Consider the following 17,500-nt stretch of genomic DNA (forward strand, 5'->3'; position numbering starts at 1 on the left):
TCGTAGTGAGCGAGATGGAGTGTAGAGGTGAAGGCAGCCGCAGAGATAGGAAGGGGCAGATTTGTGAACACATCTATAACATAGTGCTGATCTTCTACTGTATTCGGTTTGAGACAGGGAGCCAGTGGAGATGTTGCAAAAGAGGAGTGATGTTCTCAGATCTTTTCTTTCTGAGGACGAGTCGGGCAGCAGAGTTTTGTATGCGCTGAAGGGACTGAATGGACGAAGCAGGCAAACCAGACAATAGAATTCTCCCAGTTACCTTCAATCAGATGAACGACCAGATCAGAGGTCCGGAAGTCGTACTTGAGGCGAGTGTGAAGACGACCGTGACCACCATCCAAGGACGCTTGCTGCAGAACGATATCCTTCCGGGGGTAAAGGTCAGGGCGAATTGCGCCTGTCATGAAAATGAATAAAGGAGCATGAAATAAAGAAGAAGAAAAAGAAGAAAAAAAATGAAACCAAACAGAACACAAGAGGCAAAGCCTTCAAGACTCACTTGTGCTTCACGCTTTGTCCTGTAAAGGAATCATTAGGAGGAGAAAAAAAAAGAGATTTTAAAAATGATTGAAAAGTGCTCTGTATTAAATATGATGGATAAGCTTGGGAGAAGAAAAAAGAAAAGAAAAGAAAAAAAATGTAATGTTTAAGATGAGAAAGATCAGTTTAAAGAAAATTAAGTCCCCTAGCATTATTTACAGAGTAATTTCCCTTTTTTACTATCTGCACCAAAACGTTTGCAAAATAAATAAAACTTCCATGTTTAGCAAAAGAAGTTCCTGTTTGAACAAAAAATGATAATAATGACTGCTCTTGTTGTTGTGTCAGAATATCAGATCAAAGTGCCAAATTTAGAGAATACAAAAAATATAAATATAACAGCAAATGCAGTTTGGCTTCATTTTTTTGTGTGTGCCCATCCCAGAGATGCAATATTGTTTTAAACAAGATGACTGGAAAGAACTGAATTTTTCCTATTTTTATGCCTAATTTGGTGTCAACTGACAAAGTATTTGCAGAGAAAATGTCAATGTTAAAGTTTACCACGGACACACAGACACACAAACACAGACACAGACACACACACACACACACACACACACACACAGACAACCGAACACCGGGTTAAAACATTGACTCACTTTGTTTACACAAGTGAGTCAAAAAAATGAAACCAAACAGAACATAAAAGAACGAAGACAAGTGACGCTGGAAGTAAACCTATTTGTTTGCCACAGGTCGAACCCAGAGCCTCGTGGACACTGTATTGACTGACGGGTAAACGTCTTAACTATTCTACTGGGCCCCATTCCTCCTTCCAACCAACTAAACACACACACTCATTCACATAAGTACGCACGCACACACGCACGCATTCATGTACGCATGCACACGGAGCAGACAGCACACTTTCAACTGTCTCTCTTTCGGTCTTTTCTCCTTTGTCTCTATTTTTCTCTCTCTCACTCACACACACACACACACACACACACACACACACCATACCCACCCATCATCAATCCACCCCCAGACCTAACCCCCCTCCCCCCACCCCCCTTACTCACTTCCACATCACCCCTTCCCCTTGTACCGATGCTTCCAATCACACCACCTCTATCCCCCAGTTTCACCAAATCCTTCCACCATCCACCCCCAACCGCCAAACAGTCGCTATCCTTGCTCTCTCGCCCCCCCCCCCCCCCCCCCCCCCCCCCAACCTCTCTCCCACCTTCCAAATCGCACTCACTCCTCATCCACACGCCAATCCCTCCTCCCTACACCTCCTCCACACCCAGCCCTTGCCACCCCTAGGCCAGAACCCTTATCCCGCGTTCTCATTTCTCGTTGATCCCTTCCCCCACACACACACCGTCCCCGATGTTCAACACTGTAACGAGGGCGCCACATCAGAATTACGATTGAGTGTGCGAGCTAACTGTTATACTGGGCCGTCAATTCGTGCCCAGCTTTGCTGGTGACCAGTCCATGACTTCACAGCTCGGTCAGTGTGTTTATTGGAGTTTTTATCCATCAAATCCCCCATCTCCACACACTTACCACTGCACCCTCTACTCACGCACCTTGCAGATGGAGAAAGGTGGAAGAATGGTTAAGATGCATATCTGTCAGTACAGTGCCCTTGAGGGTCTGGGTTCGAATTCTGGCCTCGCCCTTTCTCCCAAGTTTGAACGGAAAATCAAACTGAGCGGCTAGTCATCCGGATCAGACCATAAACCGATGCTCCGTGTGCAGCACGCCCTTGGCGCACTGAAAAAAAAAAAGAACCCATGGCAACTTAAGCGTTGTCCTCTTGCAGTATTCTGCAAGGTTTATGTGTGTGATAGTAAGTCGTGTCCGACTATGACCATCAGGACAGAAGAAGAGGCAGCTGCTGTCCCAACTATCTGGGCTAGAATTTGATTGTAGTAGAGAGTGTCTTGCCCAAGTTACATCCCCACTCTCTCGGCCAAGAGGATTTTATGACAGTCGGCATTGAAATGAGTACACAGAATTATACGAATGCACTCAGAAGCCTGACCAAGCGCGTTGAGTTATTCTGCCGGACAGGCATCTAACCAAGCAGATGTGGTGCAGCGTATTTGGATTTATCCGAACAGCAGTAACGCCTCCTTGAGAAACTGAAACTGAGATGCGGTCTAGCGATTCATCCGAACAGCAACCCCTGAAAGCGGAGTATGGCTGCCTTCATGGCGGGGTAAAAACGGTCGTACACGTAAAAGCCCACCCGTGCACATACGAGTGAACATGGGAGTTGCAGCCCACGAAGAAGAAGAAGAAGATAGGAACAGCAGTCACGCCTTGAGAAACTGAAACTGAGATGTAGTCTAGCGATTCATCCGAACAGCAGTCACGCCTCCTCGAGAAACTGAAACCGAAAGTGAAACTGCACTCACCGAAGTTGGCCTCGAACACGAGGCTGTCGACGCTGGCGTCGCTGCGGGCACTGATGGAGGAAGTGTCGTCGGCGGTGTGCTCGCTACGGATGCTGCCCCGCGACGGTGTGGACACTGAGGAGGAGCGAGGCTGGACTGCCCGCGGCTCCCTCGTCACCTGGATGTCCTGTGAGAAAGATAAGGAGGAAGGTGGGTATGTATGATAGTCAGTCCAGTTCGACTGTGATCATCAGAACAGCAGAGGAGTTAACTGTGTACTGCTGTCCTCGACTAGGGCTTGAATTTTATTATAGTGGAGCGAGTTATATCCCCACTCGACTCTCTCGGCCGAGAAGGTTTTTGAACAGTCGGCGTTGGGATGGTCCCCAAAGGCCAGCTAGCCCCCAAGGCTGCAGCACTTAGAGCCAGTGCAATTTTGCCTCCTAGTTTGAGAGTCATAGTCCTTCACAAAAGACTAAAGCTGTAAATAATTTCCCATTTCACTGGAGAAGCCATTGATAATACATATACAGCTCCCACTTTGCTGTTGGCCCAACAAGGTGGGCAATGGTTAAGACGCTCATCTGCCAACACCGAGTCCGTGAGGGTGTGGGTTCGAATCCCACTCTCGCCCTTTCTCCCAAGTTTTTGACTGGGAAACCGAACCGTGCGTCGTCTGTTCGTTCGGATGAGACGATAAACCGAGGTCCCGTGTGCAGCAGGTGCTTGGCGCACTGAAAAAAAGAGCCCATGGCACCAGTAGTGTTGTCCTCTGGCAAAATTCTGTAGAAGAAATCCGCTCTGATTGGTTCACAAATATGATGCACCCACTGAAGGCCTGACTAAGCGCATTGGGTTATGCTGCTGGTCAGGCATATGCCTAGCAGATGTGGTGTAGCGAATATGGATTTATCCAAACACAGTGATGCCTCCACGGAAACTGAACGATGAGGATCATATGATAATGGCCGACAATGACGATGTTGATAACAATAATAACAAGAATAAGAATAGAAAAGAACGGAATACATTGTTTTTATTACCAAGTCTACCGATATCACAATGAATATTGGCTTTCGGGGATGGAGGGGCGGAATAATATAGGTACAATTATGAATCGGAAATTAAAACAAATGCAAACACAAGTGAAGTAGGATTTTGGACACACATAAGTGCTTGTGCACTGAATAAGGAACAGGATGAGGATGAGGATGATGATAAGAATAACGATGATGATGATGATGATGGTGATGATAGTAATAGTGATATCGGTAATGATGTCAGTAATAATGACAGTAATGATAAGAAAGTGTCACAACTCATGACAATCACATGTACAGTTCTGTTTTGCACATGCCCTTCCCCACTCACTCTCCCCAGCTTGCTGGTCTTTTTGTATGTGTGACTCCCGGTTGTACGTTTTTCACGTGCAATCGTGGAGTCATGTGTTGCGTTCCTGTCACTGCTGAGCAGAGGTTCAATTCTTTCTGTTCTGTCAGTGACACTTCTCTAGGCCTTTCGCCCGCGGCCTTCTTTGAGGAAGGTCGCGTCTATTTTGGTTTGGAGCTTTTTGACCAGTTGGCAGCCTCACGTGGGGATAAGTGTTCATCCGGGTGGCCATGTTTTATATCTTCTGTGTGCTGCAGCAAAAAAAAGGTTTGCAACGTCCCACTTCCTGTGCTTTCCCCCTCTTCAGCCTGTGTTGGTCGGGCAGCGTTGGTGCGTCTGCTGACTGCTGTCTTACTGCTGCCCTCTTCTCATCACTGTCATCGTTTATGCACTAGTTTCGTCGTCTTCATCTGTTTTCATCTGTTTTCAGTCTTCACCGTCCAAGTCGTCGTTTTCCTCTTGTGTTGTGCAGTGCTTCAGTTTATTTATTCAACAAACGTCCTAAGTTCACTGATAAGCATTCTCCAGACTGGTTGCCGCTGGACGGTCGTGTCTTCAAGCTCTGTGTTTTTTGTGTGTGCGGGGTTTTGTGTCATTTAAGTGTATCAGTTGCTGCGGCTGGGATTGTGGTTATTGTTTTATTTATCAAGTTTGTGTGTGATCGAATAAAATGCATGTGAACTTTGATTTGTTTTAGTCTGTGTCTGTGTTGTCTGGGTGTTAGTGCTGGGATGGTGGGGGTTAAAAAAAAGAAAAATAAATAAAAAAGGAAGAAAAATTCGCTCTCTAACGAAAATAGAGAGACCTCCTTCAAACACAACCAACCCATCTATACTGCTTACCCATGAAACAACGCAACTAACCCATCTATACTGTTTTCCAGTTAAACAACACAACCAACCCATCTATACTGTTTACCGATAATAATAAAAACAACAACTAATCCACCCATACCCAGCTAACAGCACAACCAATCCATCCATCCATCCACCCTGGCTGTTTAACAATCAATTGAAACAACACATCCAGTCGACACCACCACCCTCCAAGTCCCCCTCATCCCTTCCCCCCCCCCCCCCCCCCAACCAAAACCATCCCCACAGACCAGCTTTACACACCAGTCAATATACCGCCCCCCTCCACCCTCCCCTCCTACCCACCCCCTCCCCCTGCACTGTCCACCCATTCATCCATCGATCTATTATCAGCTAATCAGTTTCACGGCGGCAGATCGACGGGCAGAGAAAGAAAATCTTCATAAATTACTTGGGTCAACTAATGACTCAGCACAACAACAGAACTACGTCAGGACGAGCTTTGGGGATTTCCGACATTTGAAAATCGTTTGGAACCGTGTGTGTGTATAGAACAGAACAGAATAGACAGACAGACAGACAGACAGACAGAGGCAGGCAGACAGGGACACACAGACAGAGACCAGAAAGGAGGAAGGGAGGGAGGGAGAGAGACAGACAGACAGACAGAGGCAGATAGACAAGGACAGACAGACAGACAGATGCAGACAGGGACAGACAGACAGACAGAGACAGAGACCAGGAGGGAGAGAGAGACAGAGAGAGAGAGAGACACAGAGAGAGAGAGACACAGAGAGAGAGATTTCAGTCTAATATCATCATCTTAGATGAACAGACTATAAATAAATAAACGAGAGAGAAAGAAAGAACATGTAATAAGCAAGTATACAATGGACAATCCACTTGTCAGTCTTAACGGGTAGCCAGCCAGGCATCCAGACATCTTAGCAACCAAGTCAGAGAGCAAGCATGCAGACATAACAGCAGTAAGCCAAACATACATGCACGCACATGTCATTGTCAATTTCTGACGAGGAAGGAAAAAAAATGGCACTATAAACCCCTGAAAACCGAGTATGGCTGCCTACATAGATGGAGTAAAAACCGTCATACACGTAAAAGCCCACTCGTGTACATATGAGTGAACGTGGGAGTTGCAGCTCATGAGCGCAGAAGAAGAAGAAGAAGAAGGCACTGTATGAGTACAGTGTATGAGATTCTCCATGGAATGAGTGAATGAGCGAATAAGAGATAGGTGGGGTGAGGAACGGAAAGAATGAACGGAAGAAAGAATGAAGGCATGAATGTATGAATGCATGACTGACTGACTGCACGAATAGATACATGTACATTGAATGAATGAATATATATAAATATATATATATATATATATATATATATATTCATGTATGGGTGGATGAATGAATGGAGAGTGACTTGTTAAAGAACGAAAAAAAAAGAAAAAAAGAAAGACGTAATCAATTAACATTCACTTACATTCCTGCTTGCATAGTCTTGCCTCTCTCTCTCTCTCTCTCTCTCTCTCTCTCTCTCTCTCTCTCTCTCTCTCGACAGCTAGATACCCTATATCACTGCTGTCTAAAGAGAAGTGCATAAAGTATTGATTAAAATGAACTCAAATGGATACACAAAGGCTGCCACAAAAAAGCAGCCTACGTTCTACAATGTTGTTAGAATTAAGATAACACAGGTTAGAAAAAATAACTGGGCGTCAAATGTGAGAACTATTTTGCATGAATTTGGTTATGCTTGAAATAAATCAAGGAGGAATTTTGTTTAATGTCCCGTCACATATATCGGTGATTGAAGACATTTTGTTAAAGTATTTATGAATACATTTGAGTATTATCGGTTAGAAGGGGTGGGAGATGTGAATGAATGGAGGGTTGGTGGAAACTGGGCAAATGAGGGTGAAATGTGGGTGAAATTTGAAAAAAAGAAAAAAAATCTAAATACAATTACAGGAAATTACTTAAAGGACTTCGTAAAAGAGAAGTCGTTAAACTGACAAGCGAAACAACTGATAATGAATAAATCAAGGTGTCGAAGATATAAATGGTTTTGTTCAAATATTTCGCGAAAGAATAACTGATCTGATTGATGGTGGCAAAATTGGAATTGTCACGTTCAGTGAAGTGAAAGATTTAATTTTTTTACAGAATGTTTTGTCATATACGTTTGTTTATACTTATATGTCTATGCATGATGACAGACATTTGAAGCGAATGATGACTAAATTTAGGTTTGGTATTTGTGATACATTTTTGTCCATTATAATCGCTATCGACAGACAAACTAGAAATTTGAAATGTTCCAATATGTAAATCTTCAAAAGAAGACGAAATTCATTTTGTACTTTCTTGTCCTGGGTTGAGTGATATTAGAGAGCAGTTTATACCAGATAAGTATACAAAAGATCAGTGTCTGTTTAAATTGATTGTATTGTTGTTGTCATCAACAAAAGAACGCGTTATAAAGCAGTTGGTTGTTTATCTCTACAAAGCATTTAAGAGATGATGTGCATATGTAACATAAACATTTGAATGCATTGTTGTTATGTTCATGTACACCCCATTCTGAGGGCCCTTATGAATAAACCATCTCTCTCTCTCTCTCTCTCTCTCTCTCTGTATGTATGTATGTATGTATGTGTGTGTGTGTGTGTGTGTGTGTGTGTGTGTGTGTGTGTGTGTGTGTGTGTGTGTGTGTGAGTGAGAGAGAGAGAGTGTGTGTGTGTGAGTGAGAGAGAGAGTGTGTGTGTGTGTGAGTGAGTGAGAGAGAGAGAGAGAGAGTGTGTGTGTGTGAGAGAGAGAGAGAGAGTGTGTGTGTATGAGAGAGAGAGAGAGAGAGAGAGAGAGAGAGAGAGAGAGAGAGAGAGAGTGTGTGTGTGTGTGTGTGTGTGTAATTTCCTGTAATTGCATTTAGATTTTTTTTTCAGATTTCACCCTCATTTCACCCTCATTTGCCCAGTTTACCCCCAACCCTCCATTCACCCACCCCTTCTAACCGATAATACTCAACTGTATTCATAAATACTTGAACAAAATGTCTTCAATCACCGATATGTGTGACGGGACATTAAACAAAAATTCCTCCTGTATCAATAATCGTCAAGCTCACATGATAATGCTACCTCTCCCAAGAACCGTGGTCATCTTTTAAAATCCAGCCTTGCGTATTCTGGTGGTCTTGCTTTGGAATGATGATATTCCAACCTCTCTGAATGTCCTCAGTACGTGAAGTAATTTAAAAAAATGCACATCATTTACTTTTAACTCACTCAGTACGGCCAGTCCTCTCTTCTCCTCTACACAGACCCCTCGGATGTCCAGTGGGTGTCTGAATGACCCAACCTTTAGCTTCCGTCGTCACAATTGTGGTATTCTTTGTCAACATTCACGTCTTTAGTATAAGAGCCTTCCGCTTGCAATATTTTGATGATGGTAATTGGGGTGAAACGCTGTTGACGTCGTCTCTTTCGCCGTTCGTATGGAGAGAGTTAATGAAAGAAATTGCCAACACCTTCAAAATGATTTTGTTCGAAATTTCTCTCTTTCTCTACCCATGTCTCCCTGTTTCTGTCTGCTTGCCTGCCGCCTCTCCTCTCCTCTCTCTCTTTCCCGCTTTCTTTCTTTCTCCCTCGCTCTTCAAATAATATTCCAAATATGTATGCATCTGAAAGCATTTGCATACATACAGGTATGTTTATGATGTGCGTGTTTATCATTGTATGTGTGTGGATACCTTTTTTTTTTTCATGCATACAAGTATTTACTTGTACATGTTTATATGCATGCATGTAATGTGTATTTGAGTGTTTCCAAATGTCTCTTATTTTGCTTCAACAAACAAACCTTTGTCATTTTTGTGGATATATATATTTTTTTTTCATTTTCGTTTTGACCCGAGATCCGGGTGCAACCCCCCCACCCCCACCCCCCCCAAATACTTGATTACTAAATAGAAAGAAAGAAAGTTCGTTCGTTCAGTCGTTTGGACGTGCTCGTTCGCCGGTTCTCTCTGGGCCGACGATAGAGAACAGCAGAACACAAATGATACTTGCTGTGGCCATCGACAAAATGTTAAATGTACTGTTTCTCGAGTCGTGTTTTAGGCACACACACACACACACACACACACACACACACACACACACACACACACACACACACACACACACACACACACACACTGCAGGAGTCGTGTTTCAGGCACACAGACACACACACACACACACACACACACACACTGCAGGGGTCGTGTTTTAGGCACACAGACACACACACACACACACACACACACACACACACACACACACACACACACACACACACACACACACACACTGTAGGAGTCGTGTTTTAGGCACACAGACACACACACGCACACATTGCAGGAGTCGTGTGTTTAGGCACACACACACACACACACACACACACACACACACACACACACACTGCAGAGACAGATGCTGACAGGCAGACACACAAAGATAGAAAAGGACAGGAAAGAAACAGCACGATAGCCCCTAACACACACACACACACACACACACACACACACACACACTCACACACACAAACACACACACACACACACACACACTCACACACACACACACACACACACACACACACAGACTCACAGACTCACACACACACACACACACACACACACACAGACTCACAGACTCACACAGACACACACACACACACACATAGACACAGACACGCACACACACACACACACACACACACACACACACACACACACACGTACACACACACACACACACACACACACACACACACAAACACACATGCATACACGCACAAACACACGATCATTTATTCACACACACACACACACACACACACACACACACACACCCCCCCCCCCGATTCCCCCCACACCCCCGCAAACACACACACACACACGCACGCACGCACACACACACACATACACACACAGTCATTGCTACCCCTCCCTCCCCCATAACAACAACTACGACAAATACTACTACTGCTGCTGCTGCTACAACTACTCGTCCTACTGCTATACATTTTGATGTCATCGTCGTTGTTCTTGTTAAATATAATTATAAAGGGTAAAAGACACCTTGTGTGATCTTCACAGAGAAAAGATGGGGAGATGAATACATCACAATGGATAGTTTCCTTTTGTCAGAGAAAACAGAGAGAGACAGACACACCACAATGAATATTTTCCTTCTATAAAGAAGTTAAGGATATATATATATATATATGGACACACACACACACACACACACACACACACACACACACACACACACACACACACACATATATATATATATATATATATATATATATATATATATATCTCACAATGGGTTTTTGATAGAGAGGCCGGCAGACAGACAGACAGACAGGCAGACAGAGAGAGTAAGAGAGGTTAAGTGAAGGCCACAGATTGATACGTACACACACAAACACACACACACACACACACCGACACACAAACCGTCACACACACACACACACACACACACACACACACACACACACACACACACACACACACACACACACACACACACACACACCACCACCACCACCACCACCACCACAAAAGACAAGAACAACAACAACAAAACAATGGAAAAAACAACAACAACAACAACAACAACAATAACACAACAACACGAAACCACTCACTTCCTCCGATGGCATCTCCCCAAAAGTGAACGATTTGCAGCGAGGGCGACCAAGTCTCTTAAACGTGTGCATTACGCCAACGAAAAAACTATTAAAAAAAAAAAAAACAACAACAAACAAACCAACCACAAGAAAAATCTTCCCCCACCCCCCACCCCCCCAAAACCCTAACCGTCACGTATCACAAACACACAGACTGGCTGACTATCCCAACACTAATCGGGCCACCACTACTCACACACAAAAACAAAAAAAAACAACCCAAGAAAATCCCACGAAACCACGATTTCAATTCCACAAGCGTTTGATTCCAGACCACACCATTCTCATCCTCCTGAGTGCTCTAACCCTAACCTCGCGACCACAGCCACACCCACACACACACTCTCTCACACACACACCCCAAAACCGGCCAACACAATTCTCTCTCTCTCTCTCTCTCTCTCTCTCTCTCTTTCTCTGTCTGTCGCCTTCACAGATATCTAGAACAGCAAGCCACAGTCATGTAGGCTCTCCGTGGAATCTGTTTAGAAAAGCAACAGATGTCGAGAGAGAGAGAGGGGGGGGGGTGAGGGAATGGGGGGAGAGGGGTGGGGCGGCGGGGGGGGGGGGGGCGTGGGGGGGGGGGGGGGAGGCAGAGAGAGAGTAAGGGGTGGGAGGGGGAGAAGTGAGGATGCGGTATAGGGTGGGGTTGGGTGGGGTTCGGTGGAGGGGCGTGGTAGGGAGGACGGAGAGGGGGGGGGGGGCTCGGGGAGGGGAGGGGAGGGGAGGGAAGGGGTTGGGAGGGCAGAGGAACCGCGCCGTCCGCGGGCACGTCATTATTGATCATCTTTCAACAGACCTCCCATCATTTCGTGAGACACGTGCGTTTTCGTGACATGTCTGTGTGCTGTGTGCTGTGTGCTGTGTGCCGTGCCGTGCTGTGCCGTGCCGTGCCGTGCCGTGCCGTGCCGTGCCGTGCCGTGTGTGCTGGCCTGGCTGTCCACTACAGCCACTGCTCCTTGCTGCTGACTGACGTGCCGCATGGCCCTGAAGAAGGAGAGGGTGAGGATAGGGGTGGGGCCACGTAGGGGTGGGGGACAGGGGGGGGAGGGAAGGAGTAGGAATTGGAGAAGGAGGAGGAGGAGGAAGAGGAAGAGGAGGAGGAGAAAGTGAGAGGTGAGTGGTCGTACGTGTTCACTCATCGTCGTGTTTTTGAAATGATACTGATGATGTAGTGGTGGTGGAACATGGTGGTGGTGGTGGTACATGGTGGTGGTGGAAGGAGAAGGGGGAGGGAGGGAGGGAGCTGTTTTGGCAGGAAGGAGAGCTCAGGGAAGGGGATGAGGGAGACACGTTGTCAGTTCTATGGGGGCAAGGGGGTGGGGGTGGGGTGTGTGAGGGGGGAGGGATGGTGGGTGATGGTGGTGGTTGAAGTGGGGAGAACTGTGTTAGGGGGGGAGGGAGATGGAGGTGGACGGGGTTGAAGATAGCATGTGTTTTGCGGGAGAGAGAGAGAGAGAGAGAGAGAGAGAGAGGCTCTATATAGATGAAAAAAAATGATAGTGCTATTACAAACTGCCACATATGAGTCAGAACGACGCAACTGCCGGGTCTGGGGGGGGAGGGGGGAGGGGGGCGTGGGAGGGGGATGCCTGGTCTCAGTGATGTACGAAGCTCGGCTTCAGTTCAATTCAGTTTCAAGAGGTGTGGAAGTGTGCGGACTGAGTCACTGTACCATACACCACATCTGCTTTCAGGTGCAGATGCCTGACCTGTGCATCAATCAATCAGTCAACCAACGCGCTGATCAGGCCGAGTTGAGAGCTATCCAAGGTTCACCGAACGCTTCTCAGAGGCCACGATCTTTAAAAAAATAATCTTCTTCCATGGTATCTGGTGCCCTGTTTTTTCGCAATGTTTCTCCCTACCCCCCCACACCCCCACCCGCATCCCCTACTCCTGCCTCACCCCCCCACCCCCACCCCCCCCCCCAGCTACTGTCGATAAACCCTTTGCAATACTCAGGGTTTTCTTTGACACTCGTGCCTGGCATTCTGGCGGCATCTTCAGTCTCCTGTCTGGTCCCCAGCCTCAGACCTGCACCCCATGACCCTTGAGACCAAAGAAGCTGCAAGCCAGGATGGATCTGATCCAGCCTGCCTCACCCTGCGCAACACATGATGGATGCTCCCTGACGGGAACCTAAAGCTACAGAATGATGAATCAATACACTCGGCTAAGGAATATTCTTTACTTTAAATTTATTCCGCCATGTTCTACTTTGTTCAGAAGGTTGATGACCAGATGTTACGGGGTATCGTGCTGATATAGTGAAATTTAGTGAGTAGTAATGATAGCAGTAGTAGAAGTAGATGCAGTAGAAGTAGTGGCACAACCAACAGCAGTACCAACACCAGCAGGTAGTGGTTTCATTGACTATATAATGTTTCACTGTGCAATGCCCACAAAGCATCTCAGACCTGTTAAGCCTACGGTATCATAAAAATAAAATCTTGCCTTCAATATCTCGCTTTGATCTCAACTGCTATGGTCCTTGGTAAATCTCGTTTCATATACCATACCTTAAAAGCAGTATTGGCTTTGGTCATCCCTTCGGTCAAAATACTAAGCTTAATCTCTGCTACTATGAGCTTCACTGAGGCATCTCTATCCTTGGTGCTTGAATCTCAAATGCTGTTTTCTTCAGTCATCTCCACCCCCAGATACCAGGCATTGATATCAAATGCCATGGGCTGTGGTCATCTTTCCCTCATATACCATGCCTCGATCTCAATCATCATGAAGGTCATCTTCACCCTCAAGCATCATACCTTCAGCTCAAACACTATGGCTGTCTCTGTGCTGAAGTAACACATTTAAATGTAATGTTGAATATCATGCCCTGTTCTCAAACATTGTGGTTCGTGGTTACCTTTGCCTTAATGCCTTAATTTTACATGAATGAATGATATGGATACTTATATAGCGCCTATCATCGGTCGGAGACCAAGATGTAAGCGCTTTGCAAACTCGAGGTCATTTGCAAAACATGCTGCCTACCTAGCTAGAACCGACTGGCGGCTGCCATTGAGCGCTCATCATTCGTTTCCTGTGTCATTCAATATATTTCAGGCACGCGCACACAAACATACTCAAACAGACACGTAACATTTAATGTATATGACTGTTTTGTTTATTTACCCCGTCATTCAGGCAGCCACACTTCGTTTTCGAGGGTGTGCATGCTGGGTATGTTCTTGTTTCTATAACCCACCGAATGGTACTTGATCGTCCATACCCTCAAGTAACACTCCCCATTCGCAGAAGGTATACCCACAGCTCATTCCTGCTCACAGATGTCTAAATCTCAAACGATGCACTCTTTAATCAACGATCTTCTGCCCTCGAAGTATCATGCATTGATCCCAAATGCCCAGGTCATCAGCACTTTTGAACATTCCCCCCCCCCCCCCCCCTATCACGCCCCACGCCCCTGAAGTCATCAACAGAACACCGTGACATCCCCTTCCCTCACGACACACACTGGAGAGAAAAAAAAAGAAAAAAAAGATTCCTCCCCCTCCTTTCCCACACAGCACCTCGACTCAGTGGATCAATGCCTGCACGCCTCGCTCGCCTGCATGATCAATACACACACACACACAACACTGCTTTTTTTTTGCTTTTTTTTTTTTTTTTTGAAACTACTGCTGCTGTCCACGACCACACACACACACACACACACACACACGCGCGCGCGCGCACGCAACCCCCCCCACCCCCCCACCCCCAACCACACACACACACACACCACACCTCAGCACACCATACCTATCGATCCAGTGTGTGTGTCTATCCTATCCACTGGCAGTGCCCTGTCCCGTCCTTTCTGTGTCAGGGTACAAGAAAAATTCCTCCTTCTCCACGAAAGACTCCGCAGTCTCCTTCTCCCCCCCCGAATTATCCCTCCTCTTCCGAAACAGTCATCCTCCCCTGAATCATTCCTCTTCCTGCTCCTTTTCCACGAAAATATTCCTCCTGCTCCCAGGGAAATATTCATACCCGTCATCCCCTGAAATATTCCCCCTCATTCTCCGAAAAATCCTCCCCCCCCCCCCTCATCCCTCGAAATATGCCTACCCCTCATCCCCCGAAATATTCTCCCCTTCATTACCCGAAATAGCTCCCCCCCACACCCCCTCATTCCACGAAATATCCCCCCTCACCCTCCGAAACATCACCCCCATCATCCACCGAAATATCCCTCCCCTCATCCACCGAAATACCCCCCTCATCCACCGAAATATCCCCCCTCATCCACCGAAATATCCCCCCCCCTCATCCCCCGAAATATCCCCCCTCATCCCCCGTAATATCCCTCCCCGTCATCCACCGAAATATCCCTCCCCCTCATCCCCCGTAATATCCCTCCCCCTCATCATTCGTAATATCCCTCCCCTTCATCCCCCGTAATATCCCTCCCCCTCATCCCCCGAAATACCCCTCCCTTTCATTCCCCGGAAATATTCCCCCCATCATCTCCCGAAATATCCCCTCTCATTCACTGAAATATACCCCTCTCAGTCCCCGGAAATATTCCTCCCCTCACTCTCCCGTAAATATTCACACCCTCATTCCCAAATACCCTCAACCCTCGACAAAACATTCCTCCTTCACCCCCCCCCCCCACTCCCACAAAACATTCCTCCTTCACCCTCTCCTACCCCCCCACCCCCCACAAAACATTCCTCCTTCACCCCCTCCTCCCCCTCCCCTCGAAAACATTCCTCCTTCATCCCCTCCTCCCCCCTACAAAACACTCCTCCTTACCCCCTCCTCCCCGAAAGATTTCTAGTCCTTCTCTTTATCCAACGAATCCTCCTCCTTTTACATCTCCCCCACCCCTTCCTAATTCCGTCATCTCAACACTGCCTCGGACCCCCAGGAATACAGGATAGGAATGTCTACATTTTCTCTCCCCCCCCCCCACCCACCCCGACACCCCACATCCCCATCCTCTGCCCAGTCCTCGTCCACACCCCATCAGTCCCCATCCTTAAGACCAAAGCTTACATTTTATTACTCCCATCCCGTTTGACACCTTCAGACAGGAAGCGGAAATGACGTTCTGAGGGGGGTTCGGGGGGGGGGGGGGGGGGGAGATGGGACTGCAGAGGCAGACACACAGAAAGACTGGGGAAAGACGGCGTGATACCTCTTCTTTTTTTCCCCCCCAAGGTTGATATATAAGTGGACAAGAGAGAGAGAGAGGGAGAGAGACAGACAGAGACAGAGAGAAACAGACAGACACAGAGACACACAGGCACGCAGACACACGGGCAGACAGATAGTCAGCCATAATTTCGTGAAACTCTCAGGAAGGATGAGTCATTGATTGAAATTGGCGAGAGAGAGAGAGAGAGAGAGAGAGTGATGGGGGAGGGGGTGGGGTGGGGTTTGGAAGGGGGGCGAAGAGAAAGGGGGGGGGGGAGGGGAGAGACAGAGAGAGAGAGAGAGTGAGTGAAGAAGGGTAAAATGAAGGCAATAGAGAGGGAGAGACAGACAGCAGGAAGAAAAGGACAGACACAAACAATGCCTGCCCAACACGAACTGTGTTCACGTTTGACCCCAGAGACAAAAAAATAAAAATAAATAAAAAACAAAAATCCGTCAAAGTCCTGTACTAATCAAATAAGCTACCCTACTTACCATTTTTTGAGCAATCCATTGCATTGCCATATTCAGAAATGCACAAACACTCTTTGTTGTCACTTCAACAACAGACGATGAAAAAGCAAAACCATTGAATCCTTAGTGGAAAGCCTGATTTTAAGCGCGTTGGGTTATGCTGCTGGTCAGACCATCTGCTTTAAAGCAGATGGAGTGTAGGCGTATATGGATTTGTCCGAGCGCAGAAAGTAACTGAAATTGAACAGAACTAAGCGAAAATTTGTGAAGGAACACACACAGTTGATTTGAACGTCCGCAACTTGACTCCACACCGCACAAAAAGAATTAAAAAAAAAAAAAGAAGAAGAAGGGGAGGGGGGTAGAGAGAGAGGTGAGTGCGAGAGAGAGCGATTTTTCTTCTTCTTTTTTTCTTCTTTTTTTTTCCCCCACGTGTTTTCTGTCTGACCAGCTGATATCTCAAACGAGCTCTCTGGACGAAGAGCTCACACCCAGCTTAAAAAAGAAAAAAAAAAGGCTAGTGCCGTTTGCTTTTTTTTAAAATTTATTTTATTTTTTAAAAATCACATTTCTGAATTAGATTTGTTTAAAAAAAAACACGTTCACCATGATGCCTTCGAATTTGAAACACACCACACACACACACACACACACAGTGTTTCTTGTTGGTGGTTTTCTCTCTTCTCCGTTTGGTTGGTAATGGTAGTGGTGGTGGTTGTCATATGTTGTGCATGTGTGTGTGTGTGTGTGTGTGTGTGTGTGTGTGTGTGTGTGTGTGTGTGTGTGTGTGTGTGTAACCTTTTTTGGAAGTATTAATACCATTCATAATGATGACAGAAGGCATCGTTCGTATCAGATGAAACCATTGTTTTTGCTAGTCTAATCAGGAGAATCAATAATAATGATAATGATAATAAACGTTTGTTTTATCGTTGTTCCTGTTTTTGCTGCTACTGCAGCTGTAGTTACTGTCTTGAAGCAGGTGGCGGTGATAACGCATTGAGTATTG

General features: G+C 46.2%; 1 protein-coding gene across 1 annotated transcript in view; it reads right to left on the reverse strand.

Moving 5' to 3' along the window:
- LOC143298306 (synaptotagmin-6-like) overlaps positions 1–17,500 on the reverse strand; it is a 61,643-nt gene that overhangs the window by 21,986 nt on the left and 22,157 nt on the right. Inside the window, exons 2-3 of the mRNA XM_076611125.1 lie at positions 2,919–3,084; positions 263–400 (exon numbers count right to left, since the gene is read on the reverse strand). Of these exons, the coding sequence (XP_076467240.1) occupies positions 263–400; positions 2,919–3,084 (304 nt within the window). The remainder of the gene's footprint in view (positions 1–262; positions 401–2,918; positions 3,085–17,500) is intronic.

The sequence above is a fragment of the Babylonia areolata genome, chromosome 23 (assembly GCF_041734735.1).
Source record: "Babylonia areolata isolate BAREFJ2019XMU chromosome 23, ASM4173473v1, whole genome shotgun sequence".
NCBI lineage: Eukaryota > Metazoa > Mollusca > Gastropoda > Neogastropoda > Buccinidae > Babylonia > Babylonia areolata.